The 15,282-nt window shown below is 43.3% G+C and overlaps 1 protein-coding gene across 2 annotated transcripts in view; it reads left to right on the forward strand.

The window, feature by feature from the left end:
* Positions 1 to 10,290, forward strand: part of HECW2 (HECT, C2 and WW domain containing E3 ubiquitin protein ligase 2) — a 241,888-nt gene extending 231,598 nt beyond the window's left edge. Inside the window, exons 26-29 of one of the 2 annotated variants that reach the window (XM_075608335.1) lie at positions 3,544 to 3,658; positions 7,232 to 7,317; positions 8,744 to 8,856; positions 9,109 to 10,290. In XM_075608335.1, the coding sequence (XP_075464450.1) occupies positions 3,544 to 3,658; positions 7,232 to 7,317; positions 8,744 to 8,856; positions 9,109 to 9,220 (426 nt within the window). In that variant the 3' untranslated portion in view covers positions 9,221 to 10,290. The remainder of the gene's footprint in view (positions 1 to 3,543; positions 3,659 to 7,231; positions 7,318 to 8,743; positions 8,857 to 9,108) is intronic. The other variant, XM_075608334.1, reaches the window with a different exon arrangement.
* The last annotated feature ends 4,992 nt before the right edge of the window (positions 10,291 to 15,282 follow it).

Genomic DNA, 15,282 nt, shown 5'->3' on the forward strand with positions numbered 1-15,282 from the left:
TTTGCTGAGTACGGAGAAGAATTTCTCTAGGAAAGCCTCTGCATTGTCACTCAGGGCATATATATTTGCAACAGTGAGAGGTTGACCCTGTATTTCTCCTAGGATGATCAAGTACCGGCCGTTTTTGTCTTTTTTGACGGTTTGAACTGTTGGTGGTAGTCTATCATGAAATAGTATAGCTACACCTCTTTTTTTCTTTTTAGCGGAGGCCGAGAACCATTTTTTATATTTATAATCAATGTATTTCGGGGAGCTATCTTTAGAAAAGTGTGTCTCTTGTAGCATTAGGATGTCCGGGTCAGTCTTTTTATAGACCGTCATTGCCAGTTTTCTCTTCCCTGGGCTATTAAAGCCTTTCACATTATGTGAAAGGATCACAATTTCTCTACCCATGTGTGGATATCCAAACCTTTTTTAGATCGCTAGCATTCTGGGACGTCCCGGTGAGTAGATGTACCCTGCACGATAGTCTCTTTCTCGGGCTCCGGCTTGTGCTTTCCATATTTCTTGACTGCAGTCGAGGGAAACAAAGGGAAACGCACAGGGGGAACACATTGACACGCATCACAACACATAAAATCAACTTTACTGAACATCCGGCGCATGGGGAAGATCCAACTCCCCCAATCGCCTTCTCTGCCTATTCTGGGCGATTAGCCTGGGCAGAGGATGGCCCTCCCTCCCCCTCTACCGCCCCTCATGGCTGGCCCAGTGGGAACTTTCATGAGCCACATATAGGGTTTCCCCTTTGTGCCCATGTGGAGACTCATGCTCAAGGCAGGTGTGGAGGACAGCGTCCTCCCCCCCCCCCTGTTTACCTGAGCTAAGTTGAGCTGCAAACCAACTCCGCCTCAAACTTATTTTTTAACATTAACCCGTTAACTATGGATGGTCGACTTCCCTTCTCTCCCGCCACTGGTACCCCTGCACTACCGTATTTCTACTCTGCCCCCACATCTGTGTCCAGCAGCTTTATTGCCTAACAGCCTCCTATTACCCTATGTATGCCCTCTGGCCCCCCCTTGAGATCATTCATATGGCGCTGTGTTACCTATTTTTTGGTGTTTCAGACCCCTTCTATTCTATTGCTTGTGGACCTGCTGCACCCTATTTCCAGGTGGGGCTCTTGGTGGGGGGTTACTGTTCGTGTCCTGGCCTCTCCTGCCCATAACTCCTTTCTAACCTTTCTCATTCCTGTCCCCTCCCCTGCTGTTTATCTCTTTTCTACTCTTCTATCTTTTTTGCCACTCTTATTCCGCTCCCTTAGTCCTTGTCTGTGACCTCTCGTGTCCCTCTCCGCTGCTGTCGGGCTCCTAGCTGCTGTCAGAGTGCGTCCATGTTTTTCTGCCACCTCCCGCGAGATCTCGGCTGCTCCCGTCGCCGCAGTATGACGTTCCGTGATTTTGCCTCACTGCCCCCACCAAGATGGCGACCAATTCCATTTCCTGTGACGTCCTTCCGGTGGACGCCATTTTCCCTGGTGAAGCCCGCGAAAGAAGACGTCTCCTCACTAGTTCTCCTGCCGGGATAGGTTCTGCTTCCGGGAAGATGCCATGCGGTCTAGCTGTTGCTGCAGCGCCATCTTGGTCGTCATGCGTTCCACCGCCGGCCGCCATTCTGTCTCCAGGTTAGAGCTTTATGTTGGAGATTTTTGCTTTTGTCCTTTCCTTCCTTTTTAGGGTTATCGTGGGCTTCTTCGGGTTGAGGCTTGTGTGGGGATTCCGATTGTTAGTTCGGAGTTCGGTATCAGCTGGGGATTTCGGTTTAGGGGGATTTTCTTTGGGAATGTCGATACAAGGTTCCAAAACCGGGCAAACTGTAACCCAACAACTTTATTTTCAGTGTGTGTGCACTAGTGTATAGTTCAGTTCCCTTTGGTGTCCACCGTGTCTCGGCTGGATTTGGATTTACCGGCTGTCCTCCATTCCGTCTCTTCCGGTTGGTCTCTCCTGGGGCTTCTTGCTGGGCCCTCTTTCACCCCCAGTTTGTTTAAGAAGTCCTCGCTTTCTTCAATTTCCTTCATAGAGATGGCCTTCCCGTTTTTTATTACCAGCAGGCCAAACGGGAAGGTCCATCTGTAGCGGATCTCCCAGTCTCTTAGCACCTTGGTGACGGGTTGTAGCTTCCGTCTTCTGGCTAGGGTGACCGGAGAGAGGTCTTGGAACAGCTGCATGGATGTTCCTTCAAACCTGCAGGAGCCTTCAGTTTTTGTTTTGTGGAAGACGGCATCCCTGGTCTTAAAATGGTGCAACCTGGCGATAACATCGCGGGGCTGCTCAGTTGCTGCAGGGCGGCTTCTGAGGGCCCTGTGGCATCGGCCCATTGTTAATTCGGCAGCTGGCAGCTACGGGAGCAGTGATTCTAGCCACCTGGTCACAAATCCCTCTACGTCTGTGATGGCCTCAGGGATGCCGCGAACTCTGATATTGTTGCGGCGATCCCTATTCTCCGCATCTTCTTGTCGGTCCGTGAATTCATTGATTTGTGCCTGCATGTATGCTGCCCTTTTGTCTGCCTTTTTTATGTGCTTCGAGGTGGTCACCATTTTATCTTCTAGGGCCCCAGTTCTTTCCCCTAGGCCGTGTACCTCCTTTTTCAGATCTTGCATCTCTACATGAATTAGCGCCTTCATGTCTTGGTAGAGCCGGTCAAAATCACACTGGCGAACCGGTTGCTGTGCCGGCTCTCCTGGGGGGTCCTCCTCTCTTTCTGATTCTGAGCCTGCTGCTGATTCCGGCGCCATTTCTGCCCCGGCGGTCCGTGAGGCAGGTCGACCGAGATATTTTCGGAGATCTCCCTCCTTTTTCTTTTTAGGGTTCAGCGGGGCCATCGCGGGGGTTACCGCTGTGCTTCTATGGCGTTTTCTAGTTTTATTTACGGGTCGTTTGCAGCTTTTTTTATTGCTTTTTGGGAGGTGGGGGACGGAGCACTAAGTTTATGCTGCCATCCACCTCAGCCTCGCGCATGCGCCTCTTTATGTTGCCTTTGTTGCTGTGTTGTTACTAACCCCCCTTGAAAAAATTTATAATAAAATTCAAGTGATGAAAGAAAAAAAAATATCTTGGTAGTACAGTATGGGGACCTATTTTCTGAAATCTCCCAGCTGCAAAAGGGGGGAAAACCAGTGCAAAAAAATGCATCTTATCAAAGAAATAAAGTTACATTGATAGCAATTGGAGTTTTGCCATTGATAAATCTGGTGTAATTCTTTTGTGTTAGTTTTGCCCCAGCTTTGCACCCAGAAGGAAGCCTTTAATAAATAAGTCTCCATAATTCCATCTAAAGCTGGTCCCCAAAAAGGTAGCACAACAATGTGCCAGCTGTAGGGAATACTCTTAGCAACTTTCTTATAACTGGTATTAGAGAATGTTTTTCATCACACCAGTGTAAAAATACTGAAATATACATGTTATCATTAGTTTATCAGATTATTTTACACAATGACTTGTAAATGTTACAAACTCCATGATAGCAAATAAAAAAATCAAACTTTTATTGTCAAACTTAATGTCACTCAATTATTTTACTTTTCCCCTTTTTCAGGTAGTTGATGCTCGTCTGGTGTCAGTTTTTGATGCAAGGGAGCTTGAACTAGTTATTGCAGGAACAGCTGAGATTGACCTGACAGATTGGAGAAATAACACAGAGTACAGAGGAGGTACACAACTTTTCCGATTTTATCTCTAATGGCATTGAGACTTATATTAATGGTAGATGTTGAAATGATATGACAGCACAGCACCTTAAACCTCTTAGTGCCAGAATTTTTATAGAAGCAGAGTCTTGTGTCTGACCACTGGTGCAGTTATCACATGACACTAACCAGCACCTCAGGGGCAGTAATTTAAGAACAAATCTTCTGTTCTGATCGCATAGACCCACAGTCACAATCATCCCTAGACATGAGCAAATGCATTCCCTTAAAAGAAGGCTGCACTCCAGTTATAAAACCTTTAATCAGAATGTTTTCATTTACTAACATTTTGTGTTTAATATGCTAATAAAGGTCTAAATATCAATAAGATAACTAAGTTAAAACATTCCCGGTAATGGAATCCATTGATTTCATGTGTGCCGCCGTGTGTAGTATTCTGCATCTCTCTGCCGTCCAGCTGTCACTGTTTGGGATATCATTTATGATATTCCTATGACGAGGATCATTTTCACCAGTGTAATTTTAATATAAAGTTTTCATTTACTTTACAATGTCAATTTTCATTTCAATTACGTTAGCAATTTATCACCAGTTAGAAGTATCTTTGTTGCTAGGTAATTTTGTCACATTGTATATATTCCTGCCATCTACAGTACAAAGAGTACAAAATTATGTGAAATGACATTGACGTATATGATTTCTCAAGCTTCCTGTACCATAAACCAAAGTGGCAACATGACAGCTTCGGGTTCTACTTTTTGTTGTTCATAGTTTTAATATGCTTTTAAAAGAATGTTTAAAAGAGCAATAAACAATGTACTTACATTTTTGGAGCGTGCTGTCTGCCATTAAGGTTAAAGCTGAACTCCTGATCTAATGACCAATGTTGTGGTCTAAACCCCAGACAATATAAGAGAAATGCTGCACACCTTAAAAAGAAAAATAATGATACAGTTACCGGTGCTCCAGTGTTTGCACGAAAGCCTGCAATCAGTCCTGAACAGATGAACAAAGGAACATAGGGCACAACGGGTTTAGCAAATCAAACTCATTTATTGAGCCAACACTCAGGCTCAATAAATGAGTTTGATTTGCTAAACCCGTTGTGGTCTAAATGCCAACATCCACATTTAACTAGGAGGTACCAGCACTTAGGATAAAAAAAATGTTCTCTTGCACTATTATTGCTGCAAGTGCGTAAAGGCCTTTAACATATTACTCGCCATATTGATAACAGCTCCAACATAGTGCAGGCTATAAAATGGGCACTGTTTATGTACATGTTTATATATTATTGTATACTAGCTGATAAATCCGGCGTTGCCCGGGATTTAATTTTCCCGCTCCCCCTCTCTCTCGGCTACCACCCCCTTCACAGCTGCGTCGTCGTCCCCCCTCCCGCGTTCACATGTCCGATCCCCCCCCTTTCACAGCTCGCCCTCCCCCTTCACAGCTCCATTTCCCCCCCACCCCCTTCACAGCTCCAATTTCACCCCCTTGGTCATGGGCCATGACTAGGGAGGCAGTGACTGGGTGGGAGGCAGTGACTGGGTGGGTGGGTGGGTGCGAGGCGGTGTGTGGGTGGCAGTGACTGGGTGGGTGGCAGTGACACTTGGCAGTGACTGGGTGGGTGGAGGGCAGTGACTGGGTGGTTGGTGGTTCGGTAGTGACTGGGTGGGTGTTAGGCAGTGACTGGGTGGGTGGGAGGCAGTGACTGGGTGGGAGGCAGTGACTGGGTGGGAGGCGGTGGGTGGGTAGATGGGAGCCAGTAACTGGGTGGGTGGGAAGCAGTGACTTTGGTTGCAAGGTAGTGACTGGGTTGCGAGGCAGTGACTGGGTGGGTGCGAGGCGGTGGGTGGGTGGTAGTGACTGGGTGGGTGGCAGTGACTTAGTGACACACTGTCAGTGACTGGGTGGGTGGCAGTGACTGGGTGGGTGGGAGGCAGTGATTGGGTGGGTGTTAGGCAGTGACTAGGCAGTGACTTGGCAGTGACTTGGTGGGGTGGACAGTGACTTTGGGAGGCAGTGACTGGGTGGGTGGTAGGCAGTGACTGCGTGGGTGGGAGACAGTGACGTGGTGGGTGGGTGACAATGACTGGGTGGGTGACAGTGACTGGGTGGGGTGGGTGACTTACCTTCACTTGGTGGGTGCTGCTTCCTGCCGCCAGATGCTTCCCCTCCTGCCCCTGAGGCGGCGGGACTGAGTGCGGTGCTGCTGGAGGGGAGGCATGGGTGTGGCGGCGATGCGTGGGGCCGGCAGCGGGCCGGGTGTAAGTGGTGTATATTAATATATTCGGGGACATTACAAGGAGCTTTCAGAATAACTATTCATCCCAAGGGCAATACAAAGGACACAGGGTCATCCCTTAAGGTTGAAGGAAAGGAGATTTCACCAGCAACAAAGAAAAGGGTTCTTTACAGTAAGGGCAGTTACAATGTGCAATTAGTTACCCATGGAGACTGTGATGGCAGATACAGTACAATAAATATCTTCAAAAAAAGAAAAGGTATACAGGGACTAAGTAAATAATCAAACATGGGAAGGATGTTGAGCCAGCATTTGATAATGTTTCACTGGGGTTTTTTTGTTTGCCTTCTTCTGGATCAAACTACTGTAAAAACAAATATAGGATAAATATCTGTCGTCACCATATCTAGCATAGGTTGAATTTGATGAAAATTAATTTTTTCAACCTCATCTGCTATGTAACTATGTAAGACATACCGACAAGTTATTCTAAGCTAAAGCAATATTACAATAACGTGACTTTAAGGTTAGCTCCCATGCTAATGAAATATACAATGCCTATTGGTTTTGCACATAATTAGCCTTGTGGATATACCTTTACCTCAGGAAAAATAACATCTGTTACTATTTTAGTTAAATTCACATTATAAGTCCTGATTTAACTGAGCTTTGTGGATCTAGTTATCTGAGTCCTTGGAAGTTGAAGATTTGTAAGGGTTAGAATGTCTAACAATGTATACTGTATGTACATTGTATGAGCTATATAAAAATGTACATTATATTTAGTAACTATTTTGACATTAGTTTGCAATGTAAGGAATGTTAGTAGAAGTTGTTTGTACTGTAGTGCCCACGGTTATTCTAACACAAACCAGTGGCAATCACCAAAAAGATCCGGGTACACCCAGGTACATGCTGGATACATGCCTTAAACTTGCCTTAACCTAGACCCAGCATTTCTGCATTGATTAATGGCCCATCAGATTAACAGCCGGGGTCCCTGGCAGTCCCATTGAAACTGAATGGGACCGCCAGGGACCCCTTCTGTGTTAATCCTATGGGTCATTAGTCAATGCAGAAATGCCTTAAACTTGCCTTAAGCTAGCCAGGTTACACCCAGCACATAACCAGAATGTAACCGGGCTAGTTTAAGGCAAGCTTTAGAATACTCATGGTCTCGTCTGTACATATCAAATTCTACATTCTACTGTTTTGCCTGTTCTTTGATTAAAAGAAACATCACCAGGTGTGAGAGGATATTAATCTATGGCAGTGATCATAAATGTGTCACCAATGAATTGATTTTTCCTATTTCTGACTGTACTTAGGTTACCATGACACTCACATTGTTGTTCGCTGGTTCTGGGTCGCTGTTGAGAGATTTAACAATGAGCAGCGTCTTCGTCTGTTACAGGTAAAAGCGAATCATTTAATAAGAAATGTGATCATGTTACCTGCTTTCTTGATACATATGTACTGTAGTACTATTCTACATTCCCATGGCTGCACCGGACCATGACTTGTCCCTTTAAGGAAGTGCAAAGTCTGTAGCATGGGCATTGCTATTTCTATGCAATTATGCTAATTGTAGTTTGCCAGCAGTCGCACAGAATTTACAAAAGAAAATCTATTTGTAAACAACTTAATTGGCTTTCCCAATAAAGTGTAATCACCCCAAAAAACATTTTTTATTGGGTACCCTAAAAAGCTTAATGCGTTTTAATCAAGTGTTTTACCCACCTCTTCCTTGTCATAAAACTCTGCTTTTGGATTGGAAGGTCTGGTTGTGTAGAACTCTTAGGGGCTAATTCTAGATGTTACTGCTTCAGCACATATCGAATCTGCCCCTAAGTGACATCACACTAAAGGGGGGAACCAAAGGAAGTTAAACCCTGCCCAGGTTTCACCGTCCCAAGTTTATACGCTATCTTTAAAAAAATATTTTAAAATACTTATTGGTGTTTGATTTAACCACTGAACATGTAACTACAGTACCATTCATCTTTGTTCTAGAAGTGGTTGTACCTTGAAATACAGCTAGTGATCAAACTGTAAGTGGTAGCTTGTAGAAAACAAATTCATGGTTCATTAATTATTTAATATTAAAAATGATTGTACAGATTGCTGCTTTAACAATCACCCTAAAAAAATATTTGTTTTAGTTGTTTAAGCTTACGTGAATCGGGTGTTCTTCCAGATCTGATCCACGGTCCTCTGACCACTTGAGACCCCCTTTGTTCCCAGTAAAAAGAAATTCATTTTTGTCACGGGAGACCAGGTTTATTAACACCTTTTATACCGAGTCCTTTCCAATGACCGGGGGGTACTCACAAAATTCCTGGAACTCAATTCGGCATGCAATACGAGCAGCAACCGCTGCGTTCCGTTTTCAGAATTTGGCCCCTGAAAAGCAGGATTTAGAAAATGTCTTGCCTTAAAATCTCTGAAGCCGGCTTGCATCTATTTCTCCCAGAGCATCTTTGAATGTGCTGCTGATGGGTTGGCGCTTAGAATCTGAGGTCCTCATTTATTAATGAGCCCAGTTACCCCCTCACGTCACACTATTTCTTTGTAATTTATATTAAAAAAAAAAAAAAACTACAAACATAGCCAGCAGGGTCAACACAAAATGGCCATGATGATGCGGCTTTCTTTTGGGCGCCGCAGTGAGCCATGGGCATTTTGTGTTGGTAAGCAAATATTTTTGTCTGCTGCTGGTATCGCAGGAACCCGGAAAGTCCCCGGAGGTCAAGGAACCAAACAACCGCCCGGATCATGTAAGAAAATATATATGTCAAGCCGCATTGATTGCTGCTTTAATTCTTTCTATATTTTGGCAGTTTGTTACCGGAACATCCAGTATACCATATGAAGGCTTTGCCTCTCTAAGAGGAAGCAATGGGCCAAGACGATTCTGTGTTGAGAAGTGGGGTAAAATCACTGCTCTTCCCAGGTAAGAAAGGGAAAATATAAAGTTTATTCTATAGTTGTAACATACAGTAAATCAGTGCGCAGTCCTCTCCTGGGGGCCCTGGCAGGTTTTTGGATTAACCGATCAATATAAATTTAATCTATAATTCACGTGTGTAAATTTGCACAATGATTTTGCGCTTGTCTTCTTTTTCGATTTATAATAGGATGTATGAAAGCTTTAAATGGATTGCCATAATGCATGTGAAATAACACTTTTTTATTTATTTAACAGAGCACACACATGTTTTAATCGCCTTGACCTCCCACCATACCCATCATTTTCTATGCTGTTTGAAAAACTTTTGACAGCGGTTGAAGAAACAAGTACATTTGGTCTTGAGTAGTACACAAAGTATACTCTGTAAACTTGAGCAAATTCACCATCCCACATGGTGATTCACCAGCTGTTCCAGATTTCAAGATTAAATGCATTTTATAATACAGATTCAAATAATATATGAAGCTGTTTCACTTCAAGGCCAAAGCTCCTGGAATCGATCACCAGGTGAAGAAGAGTACATGTTTAGTACCTGAATGTGCCTGTTAAGAATCCAAAAATTAAAGCAAACTCTGCAATCAATAGTCTTTCATTGGGAATGTACAGTACAGTATTTCTGATCAGAAGAACCGAAGCGGAATACATTTTGACTGCCTCAAGTAATTTCAAATCTGAAATGTCATCTTTCAACATCCAGCAGAAGAAATGGACACAAACAATAAAGCACTGGAATTAAATCACAAAAAGTACATAATAAATTCCTACATACACAAATTTAGTACATTCTAACTTCTACAGATAATGGTAGGTGCTTGCATGGTCGACCCTAAGGTTTAATTTTAGTTGGCAAAAAGAGAACAGACCTAAAGGTCAGATTTACGTAATAGTGTGTAAAACTGCATGCATGTTTTATTCTGCACCTTCTTTTGGGGAACGTATCGGCAGATTTACTAAGCTTACTTAATACATGCAAAAAGATTGTGCCTATATATTGTAATATGGAATTCACATCAATGTTGCTGTTTTCTGCACTTTTCTGCACTTATGTACTGTATATTAACACTGTTTTTAAACAATACTGTATACTGTTCTTTGCCAGCACTACGGTATATAAAAAAAAACGGAATTGTATTTACCGAACATCAACTCTTTGTGTCTATTAAAGGTTCAATCCATGATACACTCTTTTGAAAAACACATCATTGTTGTTGTCATAATTCAGTAAACCTTTCTACAATCTGTACAGAAACTTTTTCTGTGATTACTCTACAGTAATACAGCAATCATTTTTAAATTATTGGGTATAGTAAAATATGGCTGCCATTTCCTCTCTATGAAGGAACCACTAATTGGATAGCAATGAACTGTTTTTAATTTAATGTATATACTTAGTTATTTTGAGTAAATAAATTAAAAAAAAAATAAAGACAATGTAATTCATATTTGGCTTTCCTGTACATTTTTCAAAAACATTGAGTCAGATTGAATCTTTTATTTTAATCAATCTGAGATGGCGTCATACTTGGTGCATAGGATTTGCACATCGGAGGCATCGGAGTGTAAATAATGACATTTGAAGCTGCAGCAAAAATGAGTTGTTCGAAACAATGCCATGTTAACTGTGAAATGTATACTGCTGTCATAAATACTGAGTGAACACAATTCATTTTTTTATGATGAGCTGTTCCTATATTTACTGTATCTCTGGGTTAACTGTGTGATTTTGTTGAAAACCACATACATTTTAGCCTTGAAGGCAGCGGTTTATTTATAGGATTTCACAAAAGACCACACAGAAAATAGATGTCCACTATATCGTAAATCTGGCCCTAAGTAAGAAGTAAATAATGTAAATTTGTTTGTACAAAGTTGTTTTATTACAATAAGAACAGGTATTAAAGGTATTTTGCTTTATAGTGAAAAAAACCTAAATGAACATACGATGAGCGCTAAGACCTATAGAAATATTTACCTTAAGGTTATTGCACCTACTGTGCAATGTGAAAAAATAATGTGATACAGTAAACCGTGATAAATAAATGCAATCCCTTGTGAGAGATAACAAATATGATAAGGCTGCCCAAAGGAACTAACATGTAAGCTCTCTCAATAATGCTGGTAACAGTGAATAGACAAAAGAAATGAAGTCCCCGGCACCTATGATTTAAAGGTACTATAAATACCAGTAATTGTCCAGAATCATGTCCCAGCAATAACAGTGTCCAATAGGATACAATGGGGGGTTATGCACTAAGCAGTGATAAGTGGGTTTTCTGGGTGCTATGCACAAAGCAGTGATAAGTGCTTTTAAGTGAGATACATGCCTTTATAGCGTGATACTGCCTGTTGTGAGATTCACAAAGCAGTGACAACAGTGCAGTATCGTGCTAGTATAATGGCTTTTTATCCCACTTAAAAGCACTTATCACTGCTTTGTGAATCTCACAGCAGACAGTATCACGCTATAAAGGCATTTATCTCACTTAAAAGACTTATCACTGCTTTGTGAATCTCACAGCAGGCAATATCACGCTATAATGGCTTTTTATCTCACTTAAAAGCACTTATCGCTGCTTAGTGCATAACCCCCATTGTCTCAATGTTCTTAATACAAATGTATCAACTCTGGTACAGCTTCTCCTTGATGCGTCTCCCTATTAAATAAAGAGAAAACAACAGACCATTGCGCAGTAGTCTGGACTCTGAGTGATTTTCTTAGTAAACATAAAAATGCCTACTTACAAGAAATGTGATGTTATGCACGGTGGATAGAAACTGTACTTTAGCCCACGTCTTCCTTTTTGGATCTGCGAACCTCACGTGGATCTCCAGCTGTCTTCTATGCACATGCAGGTGAGTCCATACAGCATACAGTGATGCCCGAAATAAAGATATAAAGAGAATGGTGCAATACTGTAAACACTTTAATAAAATGTTAAAACAGACAGAGTCACACTTACAATGTGTCTTGTCTATCCTTGTGATTAAAAATTGCTGTCCGCAGCTTGCTTAGGGAATAAACCGCTTTCAGTGGTCCCGGACAAGCGTCTCTCCCTCCTCCTTGCGGCCGCAAGCTCTCCGTCGCTCCCCTCGATGACGTCACCACTTACTCCTGGTTAGTCCCACAACTGCTGATGTGACGAATAGGCTCCTCCCTATGCGTTTCGTGACCAGATTGTCACTTCCTCAGGGGATATATAGCCTCTCTACCTGATTGCTATTTATACCCTCCTTCATATAGATCTATTAACCCAATAATTGATGTGAATGGGAAGGTGAAACACAATGTGAACAAATACTGCAATGGATATAGAGCCAGAGGCTAATATACCTATACGTCGGTGGAAATATACTCAAAGGTATTTAGAATCAAAATATCTGAGATGCTGAGATTATCTAAACAGCTCAATGGTTAAACCTCTATATTCTGGACTCTCACTAATGATAAAGGTATTAAACTTTGCCCACAGCTTTAAAAGACAAATAAGCCCTATAATAACATAGTGTATGAGATTTGTGCTCTCTTGGATCACCACAATCATATATCAGATGGGTAGTATACAGCACTTGACAATATCATCTTACACATAAAATCACATAAAATTCCATATAATAATGGTAAATATATCAATACATATAGATACTTCTTAAAAAAGCAGACAGCACCAAATTCTCTCTAAATCTCAATCAGTTTTTAAAAAAATGATGGTAAGTCATTCTCCACCAGAATACATCAAACCCAGCTAACTTCTGGAAGGTTATCAACAATATATTCCAGCCTTCTAACCATCAACAACCGAGTAATATCACTAAGGGGGATATTACTCTGACAAACCCCACTGACATTGCAAATGCATTCAATGATTACTTTGTGGGGTATGCCACTAAATTATTAGCGAAACGCAGCCCAAACCACAAACCTGAATCTCATCCTGGGAGTACCCACCTAGCCCCCCCCCCCCCTCCCAACACTGCCCACAATTTTCAATTTGGTCCAGTATCCGAAGAGATTACACAAGCGCTCCTCAAAATAAAACTAAGCAGCCAATGTGGACCTGACTTATTACAATCTAGGCTCCTACGACTTGGTGCCCCAGCCATTGCCAAACCATTTGCTTCCATAGTCAACTCTATCCTGTCTACAGGCCATATCCCTAAGACCTGGAAAACTGCCAGAGTTGTCCCAATCTTCAAAAGTGGGGACAAAAACACTGTCTCAAACTACAGGCCAATCTCACTTCTCCCAATTCTATCCAAAGTCATGGAAAAAATGTGTCCACTCCCAATTAAGTGATTATTATACCAATTCCAATCTGGCTTTCGCCCCAAACACTCCACCGTAACTACTCTGCTAAAAGTTTGCAATGAAATCCAGTGTGGAATGGAACTGGGACAACTCACTGGTGCAGTATTCCTAGATTTTGCGAAGGCTTTTGATACTGTTGATCATGCTATCCTGCTTAACAAACTCCAGAGCTCTGGAATAGGGAAGCATGCTTTAAACTGGTTTCAGTCCTAGCTATCAGGTAAATCTCAACATGTGTCCATCTCAGGCTCTAACTCCAACCCCCTGGATATCACCTGTGGTGTCCCGCAAGGCTCTGTTCTGGGGCCCCTACTCTTCTCAGTGTTCATCAATGTTCTTCCCACAGCTTGTAAGGAAGCCTCAATACACAAGTAGATGACACAATCCTATATGCACACCGCCATAGCCTCTCTGACCTTCAACACATACTTCAGTCTGACTTTTTGAGACTCGAAAATTGGATTTCCCAAAACAAACTGTTTTTAAACACTGACAAGACTGTAACAATGGTATTTAGGACTAAGACTAAATTTTTAAAGCTTCCAGCGACTGAGCTCCAGATTAGAACCAACGCTAACACCATCCTAACCCCTGTCACTAGTTTTAAATACCTGGGCATATGGTTAGACTCCCACTTAACATTCGGGATGCACATTGATACCCTGACAACCAAGACCTATGCCAAACTAGGGGTACTTTACAGGAACAAATCCTCCCTAAGTCTCCTGGTCAGAAAGCATATCGCACAGCAGATGCTAATGCAAATTATTGACTATGGAGACATAGTATATGGCTCGGCCCCTCAAACCCACCTTAGCAAACTTGACACCCTCTACAATTCAATTTGTCATTTTGTTCTTTCAGAAAAGTAACATGGGAAGCTGGAAGTGATGAGATACATTTCCCGAACAAGTACTAATTGAAAGAGGGAAGCTGGGTGTAGTCAGGAGGAACAGAAACCTCGCAAAGCACGACCTAGACGGCCCTAAAGGGTGAATAGATCTGGGGACAAAGGCTATTGCTGTTCTAAGTCACCATGAGGCGGGTGGTCGAGATACCTAGAAGGAGGTGTACCTGGGTGGTCCCCAGAAGCCTAGCCGATGTAAGGTCTGCGATACCGGCAGCCAAAAGGGGTGGCGTAAATGTACTGCGGGGACAGCCCCGAGTATTACTAGCCAGTAATGGCCCTGAAATGCGATGGGGGGGAGAAACACTGTAGCATATATATATATATATGTATATATATATATATATATATATATATATATATATATATAACCGATGCAACCACTAGGCGACATAGGCACATTTTGGGGGGTGGCGGAGGAGGGGGGAGAGTAATGATGGGAGCAGAGAGTGTGCGGAGGAATGCGACGGAGGGGCGAGTGTGATGGCGGGAACAGAGAGCATGCGGTGGAGAAGGCGGCTGGGGCAAAGGACACTTGAAAACGAGAGGTAACTCTCAATGTATTACTTCCTGGTAAAATATTTTATAAATAAATAAAGGACGGTGGGTGCGGAGCCCTCCCCAGTGGTCTGACCTAGAAGTGCAGGGTCTGTGTAAGGCTGCGTCCATAGACATGGGAGCAGTGCTGAACCGCACTGACGCTGAGGCTCGCCTGCTGAATGAAGCCTGCGCGATTTCATGCATATGTAGGCGAGCAAGCGGGCGTGATCGGGAGGCAGGGGGAGGCAGAGGGAGGCAGAGGGAGGCGGGGCAGTGACGACGCTGGGCCAATCACCCGCGACGCACCGACGTCAACGTCACGGCGCCGTGATATTGACGCTGCTTCGCGCTGATTGGATGTTTTCAGCCGACAGCGCGCTGAAAAACAGCTTGGCTGTCGGCTTAAAAATCCAGCGCCTCAGCACGCCTGCGGACGCTCGCGTGAGCCCCCTCTAAAGACATCCTCATAGAGGATGCAGGGGCTCAGCGCGGAGCGTCCGCACGCCTCAGCGCGGCTACCCCTGCTATGTACGTGGCCTAAGTGATAACTTCTGGTGCGGGTGAGGACCTCCCCAGTCAGGTAAGGAATTTTAACGGAGATGGAGGGAGATGAGAGGATGAGGAGGGGGTGAGAGGGTGATGGGGGGTTGGGAGA

This window comes from Ascaphus truei, chromosome 7 (assembly GCF_040206685.1).
Source record: "Ascaphus truei isolate aAscTru1 chromosome 7, aAscTru1.hap1, whole genome shotgun sequence".
Taxonomy (NCBI): domain Eukaryota; kingdom Metazoa; phylum Chordata; class Amphibia; order Anura; family Ascaphidae; genus Ascaphus; species Ascaphus truei.